The 24519-nt window shown below is 44.7% G+C and overlaps 1 protein-coding gene across 2 annotated transcripts in view; it reads left to right on the forward strand.

Moving 5' to 3' along the window:
- Positions 1-2756: 2756 nt before the first annotated feature.
- The window catches only part of mcama (melanoma cell adhesion molecule a), a 48960-nt gene continuing 27197 nt past the window's right edge, over positions 2757-24519 (forward strand). Inside the window, exon 1 of one of the 2 annotated variants that reach the window (XM_035434086.1) lies at positions 2757-2946. In XM_035434086.1, the coding sequence (XP_035289977.1) occupies positions 2886-2946 (61 nt within the window). In that variant the 5' untranslated portion in view covers positions 2757-2885. The remainder of the gene's footprint in view (positions 2947-24519) is intronic. The other variant, XM_035434087.1, reaches the window with a different exon arrangement.

Here is a 24519-nt window from a genome sequence, read left to right on the forward strand (position 1 = left end):
AATAGCCCCACCCATTTCACATGTGGACTGGTCACACGTGAAAATCAAACTCCCTGATTTGTGCAAGAAATTTTGTGGAATGCAGCTACATTTTAGTGTCAAGCTTGCAAGGGCAGGTTTTCAGACGCTGTGTGAATGCTCCGATCCCTTGAAAAAAGGAGAAAAACACATGGAGAGGCACTCAACCACGGGGACGAACTGAGCTCACATCACCTGCCCCTCATAAAACAATTTATCTGTGTGCTAATGGTGTTGGTGTGCCCTAAATCCTGTCTACCCCTCATTCCCCTCCCCTCCCCATGCTCCCCAGCCTCCCTGTTTGCTTTGGACAGCCAGATAGCAAATCAGACACAGTGGAACTGTGGTGGAGAAGGATAGAAGAGAGAAAAGAAGAGGGAGAAAGACAGAGAATGAGAGAGGTAGAGAGAAAAAGAGAAGAGGGAGAGAGTGGATGGGGGGGGGAGAGGGGTGGGGGCAGCGGTCGACCGATCTAAGATGAGGGATGAAATGTCAGTTCTTCACCAGGCACTTTGATCGAAATGTGGAGGGAAATTCCTAAGAGACCATGGTTCATCAAAGTCTTCCCCCCCCCCTTCAATCGCCTGTGATTCTTGTGCTCCAGAGTGGGGGGAATAGGCAGATCAAACCAATCCAAACCCTGAGAAACCCTGAGACACTCTCAGGCGGCACGTTCTGTCTCCTCTGTGACTTTGGGGTTGATTGTTGTGTCTTGGTCCATACTCAATATCACGGGATGCAGCCAAAATCTCCTCCAGGTGCGCAAGCACTCAGTGCACGGACTGTGCAATTGCCATGGAGTCCTCATCTGCACAAGCAGTACTGCATCCGTCCGTCACAGTCCACAAGTATGGCTTGTCTCCAAAGAGCACTTGTCCACATCACATTTAGAATTTAATAGAATGCCCTGAAGGAACTCATTAACACCACACACTGACATTTTTGCTTGCATGGTTCTTTATGCTTCAGACCTGGCTACTGTTTTTTAGACTGCAGGCACTTTAAAATGCTTAACATGGAATCAAATAGCGAACATTTACATAGACCATAGATCAAGGAAATATCTGTTATTTTTATTATCAAACTACATTTATTTTAAATGAGAAAACAGTAATGTTATCGGTCACAATAAAAAAAACTACTAACAAACTAAACTGGTAAATACGTTCTTTTTTACGTTTCATATTTATTCACTTATGTACATACACCTACTGCACTTTACTGCTTCTTTTGCACTTCTGGTTAGATGCTAACTGCCTTTTGTTGTCTCAGTATGTGTACTCTGTGCAATGACAATAAAGTTGAATCTAATCTAATCTAATCTTTTATTAGATTGTTTCACTTTCAAGTCATAGAGTTCCAAACACTTGACAGTTATAAACATTAAGTCAACATTTACATTACACAATGTTACATTTACATACTTGCAAATTTACATTACATTACCAGACGTTACATTATATTAATATTAAACCACAGTTCAAGTACATCTTCAAACAGGTCCAAACTTTAAAGTCAGTTAGACAACAACAATTTAAGCAATTTAACTGTTTACATTTACTTAATAAGAAGTATTTTTAACATTTCAGGCTACAGTAGGAGACAAATTGTCGCAAACGTACACAGCACATCCTTTAAACAGTTAGATTCAGCATCACAAAATGAGTTTGGTAAATACCCTGTTACATTGCAACTCAATTAATTCCACACTTCATGCATTAATACCACTGCTTAATTAAACCAGTCATGTAAAAGCGATCTGCTGGCAATAAGGAGGCACCCATGGAGAAGAGGGTGGGGTGTGGTCACGTGGGATGGGATGGGTTGGGGGAGGGCGGGGGGCGACATGGGACAAGTTTCAGTTGACCTACTGGGACAGCTGTAGTGGCAGACATGCATTAGAGCCCCACTCCCCCCTGCAGCTGTTAGTGAAGGTGACAGCAGAGTGCTGAAAACAACAGCGGCTGTTAATGACCTGCCTGCTTCCACATCCAGTGCAACTATCCCTCCATTGCATGTCTAAATTAAAGAAAAGGGAAAAAAGAAATAAAGAACAAAATCGTAGTAGTAGTAGTAATAATAATAATAATAATAATAATAATAATAATAATGTGATATTATTATTGTGGCTGTGGTTATTTTTATTATTGTATATTAATAATTATTAAGTTACATAATAACATACATATTTGCGTTGGGTGAAGGCAGTGATTTTTGCAGAGGTTGTCCCTATCATTTGCTTTAATTTATTGAACTCTATGATGACAATAAATCAAACAGCCCATTTCATTATATATGAAAATAACACATAAACGCATCCCACTACTATTCAGTTTAATAAAACAAGAATGTACACACACTAATATTATCGAAAATAAATCATATTTAGTCCTTTTTGTATAGAATTATACAATCCTGGTTGTTGTGGGGGAGGATGAGACAAAACAGGAGGTCGAATTGCATTGCTTTTAATACATGTAGCTACAAAAAAAATATGTTTTAGCTTGACAAAAACCGAACTAACCACCTAGATATTAATTGAATTAGACTATGTACCTCCATGGTTCGAGACAGGGGGTAATTTAGTCAAACTAGGCTACTGTTCTCCGTATATTGTCCTAAATTAGTGTTTCGTTTGCCGACCAAATGAAAGAGGATGGAGCCGTAATTGTACATTAAGTAATCTCCTCCTCCTTCCCCTCCTACAAACAATACAGGAGCCTATACAGGGTCGCTTTGCAAACTGACTCCCCTTTCCTGTCCTCTCCGCTCCCGCTTTTACACTCCCTCTCAGACTTTATCTGGTTTGCCCTGCAAGAGGATCACCCTCGTTTCACTCTGACGACGGGATAAGACAAGAAAGAGACATGGCTTTCCTGCACATTTTCTTCTCCGTGGCTCTTCCTATTTTTCTCCAGACTTCGCAAGGTAAGTGAGAGATGGTTTCACGTTATTGTTTCTCTAAGAAACTTAGACAACTTTGCTTACCACCCTGTAAAGAAAGAGTAGCCTATGCGACGGGAGTTTGCTACCTATTTGAATGAATGATGCACGGTCAAACAAGCTTGTGGCCAATTTGGATGCACACACTATGCCTTATAATTTAAAGGGTGCAGTTACTGGTCGACAATGTTTTGTCAGTTATGTGATATTGGCAATTATTATTAACTGCTTTATCCGAAAGTGTGGAACGCGCATTGTTGAACATAACGAGTTACTACAGTCATGGAACAGACACGTGTGTATGTTGTCATTCAGTTCCTGGGTGTTTATTACCTATTGCATTTGAAAATTATATGTGCAGACAAATTTCCACTTAGCACCCCAACTCACTACGAACTGATTTGCTGGCACGTCTTCCACAGAAAGCAGTGGCACCTTACAGGTAGCCTCGTGGTGATTTATTCGTATGTGTGGAGTGCGGATATTGCGCGGGGTAAGGTTGTCTTATCACGCAGGTTTACATTTATTTAAATCGATTTTTTTTTTTTACCGCTTAATGAGAATCGGTGATCAGAAATTTTGCATGGCCCATTGATACATTTAGGAAAACTTTCGACAATTAGGCTTATTTTTATTTATTTATTTGTTTGTGTAAATATTGCTTGCCAATTTAAAGAACAAAAGCGATATTCTTATCTAATTCTCAGACTCTCTAAACAGACCACTTCTTTTGTTGAAATAAATATAGCCCTGTCGTTTTGCAATTGAAATTGAAATTTTTTTCTCTAGTCGCTTTGTTTGAAGAAACGTTTCAGTCGTGATAGAAGTTGTCTGGACTTGCCTTCTTGTGGGGAGACTTCGATTTCGTATTAACGCATAACAGTTTTCCAATTGTGCTCTCAATAGCATATCTGTATTTTTTAGTCACGTCGACGATAAATGTGATCTCTGTGTGTTATCGGTAATGTGCTTGCTTTGATAAAAATCTACAGTGACTGTGGGGCTGAGAAGTCCGGAACAAGAAAATGTAAGGCTTAGCGAAAAAACCCATGAATATGAGCCACGCGTTATCCATCATATTTATGCCTTCGAACCAATAACAAACAGTAATAAACTAAGCCTCACTTAGTAAACACATAGGCAGTGGCAGACACACTGTCACGAACGCCTGAAGAAGCGTGAAACTTGCGAACCAGCAGTGTGCGTACAGATTTTCTTCTGGGGGTGGGGAGGGATATATGGGGGAGGGGGTGTCCGAAATAACCGCCAGGCCTCTTACAATAGAGCGTGCCTATGCTGTTTTCCCCTCATGTATTGGCTCTGAACAGCATCATTTTTCAGATCTACCCCTCCACCCCTTGCCTTCTTGCATCCTGCTCTCTCTCTCTCTCTCTCTCTCTCTCTCTCTCTCTCTCTCTCTCTCTCTCTCTCTCTCTCTCCCCCCCCCCCCCCCCTCTCTCTCTGTCTCTCTCAGGCCATCCTTCACTTTTCCCCCTCCAACCTGCTGCTGCCCTTTGAACTTCTTCTATGATTCCCAGTTCTCTCTTGTCCTCTTAACCTTTCCTCACAGGGTCACTTCTTTGCAAACTTCTCACACTCTTCTTGGCTGGGAACGTGAAGTTTACTGACATACGAGCAATGGGGGGTGTCTTGGTGAAAAGTTGCATACAGAAACAGCAATTGATTAGATAGATGCCCCTCATTACTTACCTGATATGTGCAATCAAATTGATCAAGCTGTGTGTAGCTATGGCCACGTAGACTATAAACAGACCTGGCTAAATGACATGGACAGATGTGGTACGGTGCTCTTCGTTGATGCATTTAAAGCAACAATGACCATTTCATCTCAGTTGCTTAGGGCAGTGAGGTCTGCCAGAATAATTTTCTCCAGTTGTACAGACTAGCGGACAACTCTGATCTGTACTTTTCAAGTAAAAAAATTTAATAAATGAATATCAAATAAAATGAGATAAAGGATAACATTCACAGGGTCATCAATAGCTGAGGTTATTACATTTTACCTGCTGGTGGATCTTACCCAGCTAGCACTAAAGTAAGAAAACATTCTACACAATCACCTACACGATTACTCTTTCGAGAACATCTCCTTTGATCTGCATGTGTGTGTGTGTGTGTGTGTGTGCTCATGCACACTTGTGCTCTGCAAGTGTGCTTGTGTGGGCTTCAGTGGGTGTTTGTGGGTGTATGTGTGTGTGTGCCTGCATGCCCACACAAATCTATTACAGTATGACAATGCAAAGCTCTGTGTTTACCCAAACTAACAACAAAAAAACCCTAGTATGCTCAGGAGTTCTTATCAGAAGACTCTGGGATGACTGTCTGTGTGCAACAATAGCAAGACAGCATTACCAGAGCCACCGAGCCAAAACATGACACCAGCCGTCCCCTCCACTGTCAACATAGAAAAGGACTCTGCAGCTTAGCTAGTCCAAACTTGAGGGCTGACCCCACATGTGAGCGATCTGCTGCTGATCTGCTAGACAAAAGCACAAAGGAACCAGCATCGCTGATCCATGATGCCCCTGTCTCCAGGCTTACAGCTTACAGTTCCGGACGAGCAGGTCAATGCACTTACAGCATGTGCAGAGAGTGACGCTTATGTACGGATGCCAGAAAACAGGGTACCCTTTATAAGTGATTTAAGAGTTTGGCATTGGACACATTGAATGTCTTTGATTTCTTTCCCTTCCTTGACACCCAGTCCGCCCTCACAGCACTGAAAATATACAGTTCTGGAAGTAAAGATTTCTGGTAATAAGCCAGTCAAAGAGATTCAGAGCATGGGCTTTCCCCTGTTAGCATTGTAGCGGAGCGCAAAGGTCCTTTCTCTGTGCCTCTTTCCTTTAAAGTTCAGGCCGGGCTTAGACCCACTCTGGCTGACAAAGGCCTCTTGCTGCATGCTTCCTGCCTTGGAGAGCGACCTTTGACCCTCGACAGTAGGCGCATAATGAGGTGCTGTTTCTAGTGTGGACGGGAGGCCGTCTGAGTGACGCTCCCCGGCAACTGAGGGGCCGTGGCTCCCCATTGTGGAATAATAATCTGAGAGTCGGGACAGTAATAAAATGGAGGGACAGGAGGTTACTGTGCTGGGAGGAAAAGGACCCGGCAGCTCCACTCTTTCATTAAACTTTCTACAGTGACTCCAGAAACGAGGAGACGTGGTCGAACAAGGGAAAGGAGGAGTATCCAGTTTGCGCTGTTGGAAATGTTTGGCAAAACACTTGAGGTTAGGTTTGTGTGTTCACACTGGTAGTGCCACACCTGGGAATTGAAAGTGCAAGCTCAGTGGGTTTCAAAGTGCAGCTGTCTAACCACTCTACCATGACCACCACATTAGTAACAGCTGATGCTAGTGCTTTGCATGTTTCTTGCGGTTATACACGGGGTCTTGGTGTTTATGTGACACTTGACCTGTGGTCATTCAAATTGCTTCCAGCATCTCCCCTGCCCTCAGCCTCTTCAGAGCATAGTTCATCATCCATCATGGTCAGTGCTCCATGTGAGAGAGGGAGAGGGAGATAATTCATGTAGGGAGGAATTAGGCCAATTCCTTTTAATAAATAAACACCTGAAAATGGTGCTAAAATTGTGGATGCACCTAAAATAAAGTCCCAAATGCACACCTTAAAGCTTTGGAAATTTAAGATTAAAGTCCTGAAAACAGTCCCCTGAGGCAAACTGTCTTGAAGCTTACCAATTTAATGACCAGTAATAACTTACAGCAGGCTCAGGATAACTCAGCTAAAAGCCTACCACAAATGAGAATGAACCAAATTTTGAAGTAAACCAAAAACTCCCATTTGGAACATTGGGAAATATAATCAAAACACAAAGCAAAGTTGATTTCTCTTGGGCCCTTAACAATACCCTTTACATTGACCAAGAGTCTATTCACTGACAGAGATATTAAGCATAGAGAGGTCCTGAACAATTACAGGCTCAGTGATCACAGCCTGGCTGTCGACAAAGGCCCATTTAAAACTCCTGTTTGCCAGAGGAGTAAAAGCAGTGTGATCGCTGAGACATGCGATATGAAATAATGAACTTTCTCCATCTCTATGAAAAAATTCTCAACTCAGAAGCAACTGTCTTTTAAAATTATAATTATCCCCCCATATGCATCCTAAAATGAGAACTGTTTCATAAAAATTCTGAGATACTGAGAAGGAGTGAGAGAGAGAGAAATATTTGTGTTTCATTTCATGATGAGGCAATACTCTACATTTTAACTATAATTTGAAAGAGAGAGAAAGAGACAGAGAGAGAGAGAGGTGTCCTGAATATAATTATCGTCTGCATACTGATAAGTGACTTCAAAGCAAATGCATTGTGGGAAATATCCACAGGGTATCCAAAAGGGATTTCCTTCTGCATGTGGGGATCACATAAAAAGTCTCATCCTCTCGTTTTTTTGAATTTGCAAGTTTTTTTTTTTTTCCTGTATTACCTGCAGCTATCACTTCTTCACCTGCATGCCTTTCCCCATTGTCCTCTGTGGACAGCAGGGTGGGGGTGCGGTCTGCCTGGCTGGAGTGTGGCTTTGAGGGCATCATGAGGGTTAACATCTCTGGCCGGCCTAGTAAATTAACAGGGATTTTCTCCTTTTTCATCTTCTGAAGTCAATATGAACTCAAACCGTGGGATCCCCTTATCTCCGGTCTTCAGGGGTGACCTCCACACAGCCTGCCCTACCTCAACCCCCCCCCCACCACGCCCCCCTTCCAATGACCCATAAGGCACGCTGCCTTACCGGGGGCCTGAACACAGCCCTCATTACAGAACAAAGGCGACAGGCGTCCCCAGCATGTCCTGAATCAGAACCGTGCAATACGCCATCAATCAAGACTGTATAAATTCACACGCGGGTAAATTAGCTGCTGTTAACGTTTGCCCGACAGGACCCAGACCCCCAGTGAAAAAGCAAGTGGAAAGAAACCTTATCAGCTGTAGCCCCCGGTTACAATATGGCACAGTCAATTGCTGAGGCGAGGTCAGAAACATTTTTTTTTTTTTACAATAATGCATGCGGACATTAATCATTTTCTGACATACTATACTCGTACAACGCTGCGAGTTCCCAACAGGGGGTGGCAACAAGGCAAAGGACATGCAATTATATTTGTTTTTTATTGAGGTAAGCTTTCTTTGCCCTTAACTAAGACAGCCTGGGAGGTCAGTCACTGTTTTGAATACATTACAAATCCCATATTTGCTAGTTATATCTTAAGCGCAATCATGGTCTGACCATGGACAGGAATTCACAGAGAGATCCATATCTTCCCTTTTCTGGAGCTCAGTGAGCATCGGCATATTTAAAGAATGAGAGGTGATAAGGAACAAGCCTGTCTTTGTGTTACAAATCCTTTTCCAAGAAAGCAAATTGTAACCAGCCAGGCACGGAGGCTGACTGCATTGCCACGGCGGGGGTATTTTGTTCAGCAGAATTTTATTAACGGGAACATTGCTCATAGGTTCTGCTGGTAATTTCATACTTATTCAGGTCTTGGGAATTAATCTTTTCCCTTCTAGGGCATAGCCTACATTTTTTTTGTTTAAACCTGGCTATCCCAAGATGGCGCAGTTGTAGGCAGCTGTGGAAAGGAAGGGGATTTTCCTTGTCGCAGTGCAGCCAGGGCAGCTGTTGGTACTGTAGCTCAGCTGCGCGTCTGGGCCACGCTGCATTAGCGCATTATGGGCCGAGAAATGGGCCTGGCGGGCACCAGCTTTTGAGCCTCTGCCTGGGAAGTGTGGGCCTTGTTTGTGCCTGGCCCCGCCAAGATGAAAATAAGTAAATAAACGGGGAAATCAATCTGATTTGCCTGCTAATAAAATCACATTCACAGTTCCACACAACTGTGCGATTTTAAAACTGTTTTAAAACGGAGAAGGATTTTAATGCTTTTTTATGAGTGATAGATTGCTGGCAGTCATGCACTTGTAATACACAGCAGCGCATAAACATATCATAAATGTAATTGAGTGTATCGTGAAAGGGGAGCTTCAGCCACTGTTTGTAAGTGATCATGCTGTTCTGTACCTACTGTATTAGTGCAGACATCTACAGATCTTGTGAATGTAACTAGGGTCTGTTCAGGGGCGTGGAAATTGTCTGAAGATTTTAGAAGGCTAGCTACACTTGGTTGCCATGAGGGCATTGAGGAAAGTGTTGTCGATGTCTACATTTTTGCTCCCACAAGCACTTAAAGGTTTTTGTGGGGGCTTTTCGTCCTCTCAAGGGCAAATCATTTGTGCGATAGCGCTTCATTAGGACTTCATTATGTCTCAGATCAAACAAAGATCAGTCATGTTGTCAATTCACGCGATATATATGCAATGCCAGGAATTGTGTCTTGTATTTGAGATGCATATGAAGGAACATTCTCTGAAGCACTCTATGTCCTTCCCTTTGTTGAAAGAGCAGTGACAAATGAAATCTGATTGGTTGGTGGTAGATTAAAAGAGCAGAGATGTACCGGTGCAGGTCATTTTAAGGATCAGCAAATCTGCACAGCTCAACCGACTGCTGACAGAGAAATTCTGAGGGTGTACTACTGACCCCCAGCATTCAATCACAAACCACCAAATCAGCATAAGTGGAAGTGCTATTCAATCAAAAAAGCTGCCAAGGAAAACCAGCCATCTCATTTAAACGGCTTGGCAATCTTAATATCACTTTTGCCTGGATTCAATCAGCATTTGTCCTTAACTTTTACTTGAAAGCTTCTGAACATTGGTGATGTGAGCAACCATTAAAATGGGCAAAGAAAAACTAATACATTGAATTATTTTAAAAGTCAGTAAGGAAAAGGATCATCTTAAGGAAAAACCCTGATCCATCTGATACAATGGTATCAGATGGATCAGGGTTTTTCCTTAAGATGATTTTGTTGCTTTGATTAAATCCTTAAATCCAGGAGTTTGCCTCAAGACTATGAAAATGGTTATAAGACGAATACAAGGTGAGGAACAACAACATATCATATTTACAGTTTTTTTTTGGAGGAGTTTCCTTTTAAATGGCTGGAGGGTATTGGTGGAGTCTGTGGCGCGGTTCAGGAGTCTCCGGATTCAAAAGCTGTTTCCTACCAGCGCCCTTACTTCCCCTGTCTCTGCTCTCCTCCCTGCCTGTACTGTATGCCTGATCAAAGGCCTTCAGAATGCTGGGCATGAGTTAATTACCGGTTAGGCTGTTTGGGAATTACAGGGGCTTAAGACGGGCGTAAATCCCGCTCTTAGTGCCATCCTCCTCTCCACCAGCGCACAGACACGCGGCGTTTAAAGAGAGAAGCTGGGGTTTAACTGCGGAGGAGTAGAGAGTTTGAAGTTTTAACCTACAATGATGTGGTGCATAGTTCCGGAGGCTGGTTAAAGAGGCACACTAGGAAGAGCATTGCTGTATATTATTATTATTATTAGATATATATCATGATATTACATACTGGAGTCTTATATACTGGGTTCTTTAAACAACCGTACTGTACTTTAACTCATATATAATTGTGTAGTCTTATTTCTTTGTGTCCACGTTTCAAAATGCAGCACATTTTTTGTAATGTGGCTGGTTGCCAGTCTCACCTGCCTGCTAAAGCTGTAGTCCAGTCTTAGTCTTCCTCGTAGCAAACAGAAAAAACTAGTGCTGGGTGATTTCAGGAAGTGACTTCTAGTTCAGATTTGATTTGGCACAGATTAAAATGGGGCTGCCATTGATTTTGCTTAATCTACCATCGCCTGTTCGTTCCTTGCAAAAAAATCCAGTGGATCTAAATGGATGGTGACACTTCTTATTCAGAGCCTTATTGATGCTGGCGCTGGGGCTTGGATCTCGCTGTGCTCAGGCTTTTGAGCGCTGATGAGGCTGGACAGTGAGACGGGACGGGAGCGTGGGGCCCTGGTTAAGCCTGCCTGAACACAATGGGCAGGTCCGATAAGCGATAAGGGCTCAGCGTCGGCCGGTGGGGTGCCGATTAGAGCACGGCGCTCCCAGGAATGTCCGCCGCCCTGCCCTCCATCTTAGAGAGCTATCTAGATAGAGCCGGATACCTCATCTGGCTATACTCCGATCCCATTGGGCTATTTCTATCTCTTTTCCCCTCTCTTTTCTTTGTCTCTCATTCTTTGTCTCTCTCTTGCTAGCTCTTCCTGACTTGTTGTGGTGAGTGATTAATGTAATTATAAAAAGAAGCTATTATTTGGCGCATTTTGTAAAGGTACCACACCATGTCCCGCTGTATGCTCGCTGGGTGAAACGTAGAGACACCGCTGTGATCAGACAGGCCCTGCTCACAATGATTGGCGTTAGATAAACTCCCCACGCGAGGGAAAGGGTGTGACCAACAGTTCTGTGGCAGGTGGCCTAAGACCGGGGGATTCAGATCCCAGGGTACGGGTTTAAGTTGGTTTCTGTTAAAAGACGTGACTGCTCTCTCCCCGGGGGAATGGGATTTCACCCCCGCGTCTTTTTCTTTCATCTGGGATCTGGAAATCAGCCCTCCGCGCCACTGATGTGTCTGCTTTCCCTGGGCGCTCTGGGAGATGAAGTTGTGGAACGCTTCTGCCTCGAGGCGTCACGGAGGGGCACGAGTGTTTTATTAAAGTCAAAGGAGAGGTAATTGTGTGTGAGAACAGACGACAGCCACTGAAGCGCAGCGGAGGAGACTGAATTGGCGTACGTGACAGAAATGTCCCGGCGGGTGTTTGGGTGCAGTTGCGCTAAGCTGGATGTGCAATACTGTACTTTACTGGAAAGCACGTGAGAGTTACCACGGTGACATTTGCTTCCTCGGTTGCTACCGCAGTCACTCATGGGAGTTCAGGAGGGAGGCTTGTTTGTGTTCAAAAGTTCAGGGCACATGGCTCCTTGGTTGGGGCTGTCAAAAGGATTCCTCTGTGTTATTATTTATTATCCTTGTGACTAGCCATCCATGTGCTATAAAATCTACAGTAACAGTTCATAATTGCAACAAATGTGAATGGTATTTGTTTTTGATTTGCTTTATAATGCGGATTACAAGTTGGTTGATTTCACCCCCACGTCTTTTTCTTTCATCTGGGATCTGGAAATCAGCCCTCCGCGCCACTGATATGTCTGCCTTCCCTGGGCGCTCTGGGAGATGAAGTTGTGGAACGCTTCTGCCTCGAGGCGTCACGGAGGGGCACGAGTGTTTTATTAAAGTCAAAGGAGAGGTAATTGTGTGTGAGAACAGACGACAGCCACTGAAGCGCAGCGGAGGAGACTGAATTGGCGTACGTGACAGAAATGTCCCGGCGGGTGTTTGGGTGCAGTTGCGCTAAGCTGGATGTGCAATACTGTACTTTACTGGAAAGCACGTGAGAGTTACCACGGTGACATTTGCTTCCTCGGTTGCTACAGGAGTCACTCATGGGAGTTCAGGAGGGAGGCTTGTTTGTGTACAGAAGTTCAGGGCACGTGGCTCCTTGGTTGTGGTGCATAAGGACTTACAGCCCTAATACACATGTATGAACACACACACACACACACACACACACACATACACACGCGCACGCATGCACACACACAGCTGTTGGGGCTGTCAAAAGGATTTCTCAGTGTTATTATTTATTATCCTTGTGACTAGACATCCATGTGCTATAAAATCTACAGTAACAGTTCATAATTGCAACAAATATGAATGGTATTTGTTTTTTATTTTCTTTATAATGCGGATAACAAGTTGGTTGACCTTTGAAAAACTGTATGGGACTATACATCTTAGAGAGCAAAGGGTTGAATGGACTCTGCTTACTTTGGTGTTGAAGAGTGATGAAAGGAGAAAAGTCCTTTTCTTTCAACTGGCTTTTTCACCAGGCAAAATACTTCTGATACGTCAAGATGATCCAAAAGCTTGTTTGAATATGTGGGATACATCGCATTGCTCTTGTTGCTGTTCATTTACAACACCCCCATCCCTACCCAAACCAAATATGTTGCTCGTGCCAGGATTTTTAGCCATCCAATCACATTTCAGCCACCCCATCTGTGGGACACATGGCACTTTTTTTGTGGGCGGAGTTTCCAGCTGGCAGGGGCTGGCAAAAGTCCCAGTGAAGAAAGAGAAGGGTAGAAAGAACCTCAGGTCCCAAAAAATCCTACTGCCCTCCCACCCCCTCCTTTGCCCTAAACCAATCCCCCCCTCCTCCATTACCCCTCAGCAAACAGCTGCGCACACCTGGCGCCCAACTTATCACAGAAAGCTGAGGGAGATCTCAGGTTACACGGTTGTAGAAACCTTATACTTCAATACACCCTCCCCCCCCCCCCCACACTGCCCCCCTCCAACTCAATCACAAACTCTGCCTCCCACATCTCTCTTATGCGCCTTCATCCCACCTCTCCTACTCTGTATTTGCTCCAGTCTCACTTCTCTTTGTTTGGACAGGATCAAATGTAGAGGGAGCCCTGGGGCTGATACGCGTTAAGAACTATAGTAAACATTCCTGATTCCAGCATCTGCAACGGCAGCGGATCGATCGTCTACACTTCACAACCTGAGCGAAACAGGCTGTGAGAGTGTGCGTGTGTGTGTTTCGGGGGGGTGGGGGTGGGGGTGGGGGTGGGGGGTGGAGTTGGTGGGTGAGGGAGGGGGCTGGGGTCGAAATGAAGACGAGACCCAGGATCTCATTACGCATGAAGACCTTCTCCGCATTCCACACTGAAACGGATTCATTTTCTCCCTTTCTTGGCTGCTCCGCCTTTTTAAATTTGAATGTAATGAGTTTTCTCTCCCGGATTTAATTTACCGTGACTGCAAGATGCTAAAGCCAGCACAGTCAGTCCTGTCATTCTAGCAAGTGGCAAATGGTTTTAGTGGCTGGGTCTGTTGGTATTTGTGCGATGATACTGGACAGTTGTGCTTCTCTTATTGTAATTACCACACACACTCGTGTAAGCAGCTTTGAGGTAAAACTGGAAACTGGCAGAAAAGCACAGTCACAGGTAGTATTGGTGCGATGATTGCGTTTACGTCTCCATGCCAGAATCTGACATTCCTGTGATTTTTTTGGGGTGAGTCTGTGCACTGCTGATAAGTTGTCTACCCTGGTAGCATAGAAACAGGCAGTTGGAGCGACAGAATTAAAGTCAAACGGGCAACGGGAAGATGAGTGTAAGTGTAGAACAACATTATTTTCACTAGCTTAACAGCCATCATGTGCACCTGACAGGATCTCGAAATTGAATTTAGGTTTCCCAGTCAATTTCTTGGTGTTGTGTGGGGAAAGGAAATCGATTAAGTATTTGGAAGTAATCCCCAGTGGATTGTACTGTACCACACATCACACACCACAAAGTCGATGGCCCTTTAAAAAGATGGACAGATGCTCTGGCTCTCCAACAAAACAACGTCCATGATGTTTATTTCTTCGCAGACCAGACCCAAGTGCCTTTTAAGAGGCAACAGTGGCCTCTGTATTGCCCTCTCCTTCTGCGTGAAAAGTCATTTCTGCACATCTATTTTTGATGAGACCTTTCGCAGGCCCCTCGGCGCTTGGCTGACCAGAGGAAGCGGTGGCCTGGGGAGTGGCTGCACCTTGACTGAAAGACACGACAAAACCCCGCGGGTCTCGCTCTCCCACATTCCTCTCGCAGCAGGATTCCATCGATTTTACAGCAGGCGGTCACTTACACAAGTCACTTTACCGGAAGATACAAAATATGTGCAACAAGATGTACGAGCTCCCAAGAGCCGCAGCGCTGGTTTTCTCTGGCTCTGACGCTGACACTAGGGATGGAATCACTGGAGCTGATGGGCGGGTCGCTTTTATTAGATTCTGGACTGGATTCTGTCAATTCTGTCCTTAAGTTTGACTCGTGGATTAATGCACGTGTCGCTTCTTTTCTTCACAAGCACAATTTGGTGGTCAGCTATCACCAAAATCAGTTTGCTCGTTGCAAAAAACCAACGTTTTCGTTTAGCCATGATGTTGATGGAGTCCAGGCCTCCATGCAGAGCATCTGCTTTGAGTGGCAAGTGAGTGGCAGGGCTGTGTTACTGGAGCATGCTGGCGCTTTGGCACCAGGAATAGGCAGTGATGCTTGCCGATTATCATTGATTTGAATGAAAGCCCGTTGATGTCTATGTGAAGCCCAGTCTTAAATATGAACGCGTGGCGAAGGCCTTTTTGTTTCTGACACGTACTCTCACGGAACATCGCCGTCCCTCCGGGCACCAGGGACGTGCGCGCAGTGCTCGCGAAATCCGAGGAGCGGAATACGTCAGGCGACGGGCGTCCGTTTTCACGCCCGCCGGCAGAAATATGAAAGCGTGTCACTGGAGAACAAAGTGTCTGCTCAAACGGCCCCGAGCCCCGTCTCTCAGAGGCCCCTACTCTGGTATCCTCACCCGAAACCGAGCCCTGATCGTGCCCCTCCCTCCACAGCCTCCCATTGTTTGAAAATATGCAGGAATATTCTGACCTTACTTTGTTCTCTGGGGTTACCTGAGGGAACAGACCCCCTAAATCATGATCAATATCTTGCTCTGTCCTATGAGGTGACTGTCATTCCAACTTTGTGCTCTGCAGGCGATTCTTCAAGCCTGTTTGAGGAAAAACTGGTACATCTTGATTTTCAGTTCACCACTTCTGCCAAACTTTGATTGATGGAATATTTGCTCATCCGGTGGCTGAGGTCCGTGGGGACACCAGAGGTTGCAGTAGGTGATAAACAGATGTAATATAATCACTAGTTATAAAAATGGACTCTGTACGCCCCTTTCTAAGACTCTGTGATTTTCCTTTGAGCGCTTGTCCCTGTTCATACTTTACCAGAGTTGCACCTGTAAATATCTGGTTGTACAAACAATGTCTGATATGAAACGCAAAGTGTATTAAGTGGGTCTGCTGTGCGGTGCAGGAGAGGTTATGGGGGGTTTCGGGTTCAACTCCCTTGTTGGCCACAGCTGTATCACGCTTGAGTGGAGCTCTGATGCTACTTCATTAGATGAATCCATCTGCGTACAGCATATAATGAGTGTAGAAAATGAGAAGATATAAGCGAGCGATACTTATTGCTAAGTTGCTCTGGGTCCGGACGTCTCTGGTGCTAATTTAAAATGAGACATAAAGAGCATGAAGAGCAGCGCCGTGTTGAACGTCAGCAAAGAGGAATATTGACATGTGGCACCGCCGCTCCCCTTTAGTCCCACAGTAGCTAGCGTTTGTGTTCCCCTTGTGAAGCAGCTATACAAACAAATCCTGCGGTGTTTGCGGGATGAACAGAGCAGCCTGGCTCCCAAACTTTACCCAGGCAGGCTTCAGCACCCGCCCACCCCTCCTCCAGGACCAGGGCTCTGCTCGCTGAGGTCATGCTCTCTCTCCCTGCCAGTCAGGATGCCTGTATCAGTCTATCAGTATATCAGCGATGGAAATACGGAGGTTATTAATAATAAAGCTTAAATAATAAAGTCAGGTTAGTGCACTGTGGGTAGAGAGCAACTGTTGGTGACACACAACCTTCCTTGCTGTAAGATCTCTGTGCTGCACACACAGTCCTCATGAAACTTACCTTATGATATGCATTAGATGTGTTGTCTCCATCTCCGACTTAGAATGAGGTACTTAATTTTAATATAAAAGCAACATGTCATTCCTGTCAGTGTTTATATTCCAGAATATATCAGTTATTAAAATGTACTTGCATGTGTGTATTTTTAAAATCTATTTTATAATATGTGCATTAAAATTACTATGATGATATGAAAGTGGCAGTAGGACTGGATTAAATCGAAATTTGCCTTGAAAATAAATTCCGGTATTACATTTTTTTTAGTTTAGGCGATTGTCGTAGGAACCGGGTGGGGCGGATGGGACGTACCCGAATTATCCTCCCCAACCATAACTTATCCCTCTTCCATGTAAAGATTTCATACAATAAAGGCTGCAACAGCAATAAAAGATGACTTCAAAATTATGCGGAAAGGTCTGTAACGCCTGTAAACATAACGTGAATTATTGACTCCCCTCTTCACACAGTAGCAATGGTTTACCCCCATGGTCACGAAAAGTTTGAGCTTACGAAAGCACCAATGGGATATGTAGTCAACAATTAGAAGTGATTGCTCAAACCGATCATACTATGGACTTCACTTCCCATAACCCTTATAGAAATAAAAATGGATTTTAGGATAGCGCTTCCGATTTTGCTTGTGTCGAACGTTCTGCGACGGAAACAGCCATAGATGTGCCAACTAGCATCTGTCCAAAATGTAAACAAGCCAGGCAGTTTTCACGGTCGGGAAAACTTTTATAACAACGTCAGCTAAAGTCAGTGACTCACAGCGGTTGGAAAGAATGGTAACGGTAATCTTATGTTAGTAACGTTACCTATCAATATGCCAGCTAACGTCAATGCTAGCTAGCTGGTTGTCAATGAATGAATTATGATATCTGATAGTATGATAAGTAGCTAGCTAGTTAATAGCTGTCGGTACACTGTCTGAATGTGATGTTCACTTAACTTAGAAAACTACCTGGCGATAGCTGCACTCCGTTGCTAAGCAGGGAATTAACGTGACTCCCCATGTTGCAGTGTTAGTATTTTAGCCAATGTTTTGTGTAACGTTATGGACACGTCTTGTAAAATTGCAAGTTTGTTTTAGCTATCGATATCTCTTTTTAACGTTAGCTCCCCTCAATATTTAGAACATGTGCATTTGTACCCCTGAATTTTGTGTTTTCCTTTACATTTCCACCACAAATGAATGCAGAAAAGGCACAAATTGGTGCATAAAAATTCACCAGAATGCAGGAAATTAAGTGTTTGACACTCAAAATTTCCTGGGGGAAATGAAACCTACACCACTGGTTTAGGCCCACAAAACAAATTTTCGCTGCTGAAGAAAAACATCAAGATCAACACTAGCTTTTAATTGTGAGTAAAGGTTCAGGGCAAATAGAGAAAAATCCAAGCCTTAGGGTTTTCATTTTGCACTTTGCCACGTATGAATTTTTGCACAGGCGTTACTTTGAGGTGTTTGATTGAGTTTGGGTATGTGGCTTCCGGAGGCCAGAATTCTGGGTCCATGGGGCTCTGAGTGAAGGAGAAAGGGCGCTCTGCTTCACAAAAACCAATGGCTGAGACTCCCTGGGAGCACAGCAGAGCCTGAATGGTGGGCTTGTTTGGGATAGGCTTGAGGTGAGCAGCCCCCCCCCCCCCACCCCTGAGGAAGTGGCCCCCGGCCCCTTGGCTTCGTGCCCAGGGTCATGTAGTTATCGGATCCCACCAACCCATTCACACATGGCCAATATGGGCTTGCAATATAATTACCCCAATCTCCTGATAAATCCTGTGCAGTGGACATACAGTAGGCTGAGGTCTGAGCTCTGCTCTCTCCCTCAGTCTAAGAGTACCTTACAGCCTATATAAGCAAACTGTTCTGGCCACGACAAACCACTGAATTCGCAAGACAACCTCAGTGTATTTTATTGTTTTGATTACTATTGCTCTGGGCCAGTACTGAATACTCGGTGGTTTGTCCTCATGATTGTCTTAGCATAGCTGATCTTTATCCACTTAATATGTCACAGCATCTGTTTGTCTTCTGTAATGAGCCTGGCAACATGTCCTGTTATGTTTTTGTTAAGAGTGTTACATTAAATTGAAATTTAATATTGAATTTGGTTTTATTCCTGGCCAGTAAATATGTGATTTTGATATAACCGGTCTGGGAATATTTTGTTGTTGTAGTGCAGTCCATGTGTATGTCTCATTGTCTGTTTAGTTCCAAAGGCTAAGCTATCAGATGCTATCAAACCAGTAGATTGGTCCCATATGTATTGGAAATGAGTCTGCAGTACAGAATTCATATGAAAGTGTGTAGATTGTATTCTTAGTGGCAATGAACATCCTGACACAGTGTTTATATGTCAGGAATCACAGCAGCTGATGCAGCTTAGCAGAGGCGTGTTTATAATGCTGTAACAATGCATGGAATATTTGCCCAGAAACCTACTGTCTGTCGCCCTGTCCTCAAATCTGAGTTTAGGTCCTCAAATCCCCAATATCAGCCCCAGCAATGGCTCATGGGACATGTGCAAACAGTGGTTGGCGTGGAAACCATCCCCAAAGGCTCCTGCATGAACGCCTTTGTTGCTAAAATGTTTATCTAGTTGGGCCTGCTCTTTATGTTTTTTTTCTGGAACATCACTATGCAGACAATTAAATACAAGCAAAGAGGGAGGACCAGTATTTTCTACATGCGAGATCTTTTGTCTAGCCTAAAATGTGATTGTTGCTAATGTCAGTGTCTTGAAAACAAACTGTGAGATGTAGCTTGCAGCACGTCCTGGAAGAGCGGTAAACACAAGAAGACGTGTGTAAAAAAAAATACAACTCAAGGCAGGAGTCACTGGGATGTTGGCAATATGTTACTCTTGCCATACAAGGAAGAGATGGAGTGCTTTTTGTAAGCAAACCTTTGTAGGGAAATGCCCTTGCAGACCTGTGTTTACCCTCACATGTAGTGAGCAGTTAAAGTCAAAACAGAGATGCTTGGCAACTGAATGGTGTGGTGGGTCTGTTCTGGCTAACCCAGAGGCCTCAGAGGGGACGTCAAATTTGGTATTATAATTATGCAGGAAATCTCCAGTATCAAGTGCCATGCATACTTTTAACAGTGAAACTAGGGATGGTCTGAAATGGAATGAAGATTGAACCTAGGATGATCTGAGTGGTAGAATGTGGAAGTGGCTAAGAGGGAACACAAGAGAGCACAATGGAGGGAACACTGGAGGGAGCTACAGTTTGAAGGAATACTGAAGGAACCAATGAAGGAAACTACAGTATGAATGGAAAGCTGAAGGAACAGGTGAAGGTAACTACAGTATTAATGGAACACTGAAGGGACCAGTGAAGGGATCTGTAAGTGTGGATGTCAGGTGGATGTGTACAGTACGAGGTAATAATAATAATCCTCTTCTACAGGCTTTGAGTGAGCTGTGCCTCACTGGCAAGTAAAAAGGTGCACTGGCTGCTTAAAGCCCACCCTCACCCACCCAGCTTTTGTACAGTTTAGAGAGTACCTTGCTAAGTCCACTTAGCGTAGGAGGAAGCGATGACCGCAGTGACATCATACTAAAACAGGGAGCGAGTGGAAAGATAACAGAAGTGGAAACATTTTGTCCCTTTTTTTTAAAATTTTTTTTTTTTAAAGTCGGACATTTGTTCCGGTGCCTCTCTGCCAACAATCTGCAGTTAGCCCAAATAGCTGGCTGGACTCCCTAACACCTACGGTGTGCCGAGCAGAGATACTCAAAAGAGTTTATTACCATATATAGAGCTACATGGGAGCTGCCGCGTTTCCTTTGTGCATCAGCTACTAGTGCCGAACGGCAGAGAGGGCTGTGCCTGCATTTAGGCAGGAGTGCTGGCCAGCATGGCTCCACCAGATCTTGGATGCGTTCAAACCCGCTCAACAGGAGGCACCTCTCTCCAAAGCACGGCGTTGTCTGCCCCAATTACTTCTCTCACTTAGACGCTTTCCATTTCCAGCTCTCAGATGAGGTATCCTGGAATCAGAAATAATAAACCAAGAGCCGGGATGTGTAAACAGTTCAAGCGGAAGGCAGCCAGCTAAAACGTTTCCCGGGGGAAAGGGGGGAGCAGAAGTCAGCTGTTGCACGCGTGCGTTTACAGTAGGGAGACGGCTCGCTGAAGTTCCCTTTCGGCCGACTGTGTGGCTCGGCCATTTTGTGTTCAGCAAAATGAAATCGAAAGCCGCAAAAATGTGAATGCCACACTGCCACAATTATGCAGCTGTGCTGCGGTGCATTCATACAGGATATGCTAAAATGCTCGCCCAGGATATGCTAAAGCACAATCGCCCAGGATATGCTAAAGCACACTCATGCAGGATATGCTAAAGCAAACTCATGCAGGATATGCTAAAGGACACTTGAGCAGGATATGCTAAAGCACACTCAAGCAGGATAGGCTAAGGCACACTTATTACATTACATTACAGGCATTTAGCAGACGCTCTTATCCAGAGCGACTTACACAACTTACACAAGGATATGCTAAAGCAAACTTATGCAGGATATACTAAGGCACACTCGCACAGGATATGCTAAAGGACACTTGAGCAGGATATGCTAAAGCACATTCATATTGGCCACGCTCTTGAAAGCAAATGGCTCTGAAAGGTGGAGTCTGCACTGCTGCAGTTTAGAGGCCGTGGTAGTGCAGGAGGGCGGCTGGGCCCCAGCAGACGGCCCAGGCTGTGCCGGAGAGACCGCTCTCTTTGTTCTCAGAGCCGTTTGAATTTGAATGCCTGTCATGCTGGCGCAGTAAGCCAATCTCCAGCTGCGAGCTCAGAACCCCGGTTGTGACCGCGGGACCCCTGAAATCACCTCACACCTGTTAGCTCAACTCAACATGAGTGTGCTTGGATTGACGCGCACTTGTGAGCATGGCGCTGAACATCAGCCGTGGTTAAAAGGCTGGTGAGGCTGTTTCATCGTTTCGGTGCTTTCTGGGGAAATTGAGTCTTTGTCCACACAAAATTTGCAAATATCCCTCGATCCCGACTGCCCTTGATTCCAGCCAGGTCTCACTAATCGTCATTCTGTGGAGGGAAAATTATTCTGGTTTTTCTGATGGAGCCGATGTTGGAGAAAAAACCTTCTCTGCAAGAGAAACTTGGAAAGAAGAGTTGGCTTTTCTGTCAACAGGAAGAGCTGGACAGATACACACACACACACACAAACACGCATTCAAAGGCATGTAATCACGAAAAGAGACACACAAACACTCATGGACACAGACACACAGACACTCGCACAAACATGCGCACATGCACTCGTGTGCACGCACACACACACTCACACACGTACACATTCTTATTCTTCTGCCTAGTTGGCTTTGCAGATGTTAGACCAGAATAATGTTCATTGTTCTCGGCTAGAAATAGCTGTACAAAATAAGTAATTGTACCTTACTGAACCCGTGTTCAGCAGTTGTCTACGATCATGAAATGCACTTTTTTGTACGTCGCTTTGGATAAAAGTGTCTGCCAAATGAATGTAATGTAATGTACACAGCTGGCTTAGTCAGCGTCTGACCATAGCTGGCTGGCATAGAGGGAGGAAATTCATGGCATGTAAATAATTGGGACACAATGCAGCACTGCCCCCTGGATTAGTCCACCCATGACACGTTAATGTCAGGGAAAGTGCTTCTCAGTCAAAAACAGGAACTGGGGGAGGATTATAGTGTCTAGGGAAAGCTGGGCAGGTAGAAGGGAGAGTTTACTGCAATCTCACGCCTTGATAAAGTCGCCCTTCTATGCAGCAGAAACGTCCAGAATCATTCAGGTAGCGCATCATTACAACAAAGTAAATATGTTTCCCATTGAGACAGCTTGGGCTTTAAATCCAGTCTGGCCACTTCATTGCAGTGTGGTACCAATTTGAAATGACTTGCATCTTTTGAATTTTAAACAGGACGTACCAGTCTGGAACCTCCATAAAAGTACAGGGGGCATGACCCTGTTAACTTGTGAGGCTTGAAAGAAAGAACCCTGATCTGTGACAGATCCAATGCCAAATGACATAAGCTGCGGCAGGGACTTGGGCAAAAGTTTCGTTTATTTTTTATTTGGGGGCGGGGGGCGGGGAGACCGAGGGATCGTGAAAATGGATGACATATGCTTCTCATTAGCAATTCATTCATTCAGCCATTCATGCCGACGCTTTCAGTTTTTTCTTTTAAGAACCAGCTCACTGAAAAAGGAGAATTGGTAAATCCTGTTTATATGTGGAATAATTTATAGCTTTAATCTTTAGGAATTCCCCAGTAATATATCACACACAGTACTGGTACACCTGCTCACATAGCTCATGCAATGGTTATTATATGTTTCTCTGATTTATGGTCCCGTGACCCCCTTGACCGTCTGCTCCCAGTTCAATCACACACACACACACAGGCCATTGTGTTTTTCCTCTCTGTGGCAAGGCCTAATCACACGTCCGAGACCGACACTCATCACGGTCAGAGGAGACACAGCCACTGTAACGTGTGCTGTTGTACTCAGCCCTGCTAATCCCTATGGACCAGGCCCCTCGTGCGTCACGGTTCTGTCCAATACACGGACAAGAACCCCGGGGCCCCATACTAAGGATGGAATGGAGGGCCCCTGTAATGAACGTGCTGTGATGGCAGCCATGTTAGCCTTGGATGCCTGGCATTCCTCACAGGTTTCTCTGTCTGTCTCTTTTTCTGTCTCTCTCTCTCTCTCTGTCTCTGTTGTCTCTCTCTCTCTCTCTCTCTCTCTCTCTCTCTCTCTCTCTCTGTCTCTGTCTCTGTTGTCTCTCTCTCTCTCTGTCTCTGTTGTCTCTCTCTTTCCCACACCTTCTCTTTATGTCTCTGGTTCCTATGTAGTTTCTGCTGTAATGGACCTCTGTTAGCCTGGGCCTGGACTGCGGCCAAAGACGCAGACCCAGCACAAAATTTGTGTGTAAACCCCACAGAATCCCTCTTTGAACAGTGAGTGGCGACCTCCACTCACCCACTAGCTACACACCTTCTTCCTGTGGCATATTAAACCCCACAGTAACTTCCCCTCAACCACACACCACTGCCTCAGTTACACATACTTTATGCTGTACTCATAAGGCATTTTTTTTTGCAAAACTGAAAACCGACTGAATGAAGCGATATATTTGTTATTGGAATGATGATGATGACGATGATGGTGTCAAAGGGCTGGATTTTAAAGTGAAGGGTCGGCACCACAGCAGACGTGAAAAGCAGTATTCAATGTTTGGTTCTCGCTAACTACTAAATGCACAAGCAGACAGTCCTGTCTGTCAGGCACCCTTGGTGGATGCTGTCTCGGGTTACCTATTCTTCCTGGGGAATTTTCTTTGTGTGGTGAAGTGCTGTCGGACCGCTGTGCTTCTGTGTGGCAGGAGCTCACCCGCCTTCTGCGTATAAGTGAACAACACATGCTCTCCCTCTCTCTCTTTCTTTATTTCTTTCTTACTTTCTTTCCCATTTTCTCTTGCTCCCTCAGTCTGTTTTTTCTCTCTTGCTTTCACTTCTCTCTCTCTCTCTCTCTCTCTTGTTCTGTCTGTCTCTCTGCTCTGTGAAAGATAATTACCTGTCCTCAGATCTTTTTCCTGCTGAAGGCGATTCCTTGCCTGTTATGTTCCTATTAAAAGCCTGTCCAGAAGCAGGAGTCACAGTGATCCCACAGACACACGTGATTCCTGTTTCCCTCTTGTGTCAGGGCTTTTGGAAAGGGCTTGTGCGGGCCAGAGCCACAGTTTCTTATTTGGGGAGCAATTACAGCCCTCAAGCCCCAGAAATCTGGAAAAGGTGGCCCCTGCTGGTCATTAGTTGTGAAACCAAATGCGTCAGTCTGGGTTTGCAGGCTAATCTCTGCCAAAACACCAGGGAAGCAGGAGACTAAGAATAGTATCCTGCATGATCATGCCCCATGCTTTTCTTTGTTCATTCAGATGGCCTGCTTTTGGTTACTAACACAGGCATTGAACAGTGGCTCATTTGCAAAT

This window comes from Anguilla anguilla, chromosome 9, assembly GCF_013347855.1.
Source record: "Anguilla anguilla isolate fAngAng1 chromosome 9, fAngAng1.pri, whole genome shotgun sequence".
NCBI lineage: Eukaryota > Metazoa > Chordata > Actinopteri > Anguilliformes > Anguillidae > Anguilla > Anguilla anguilla.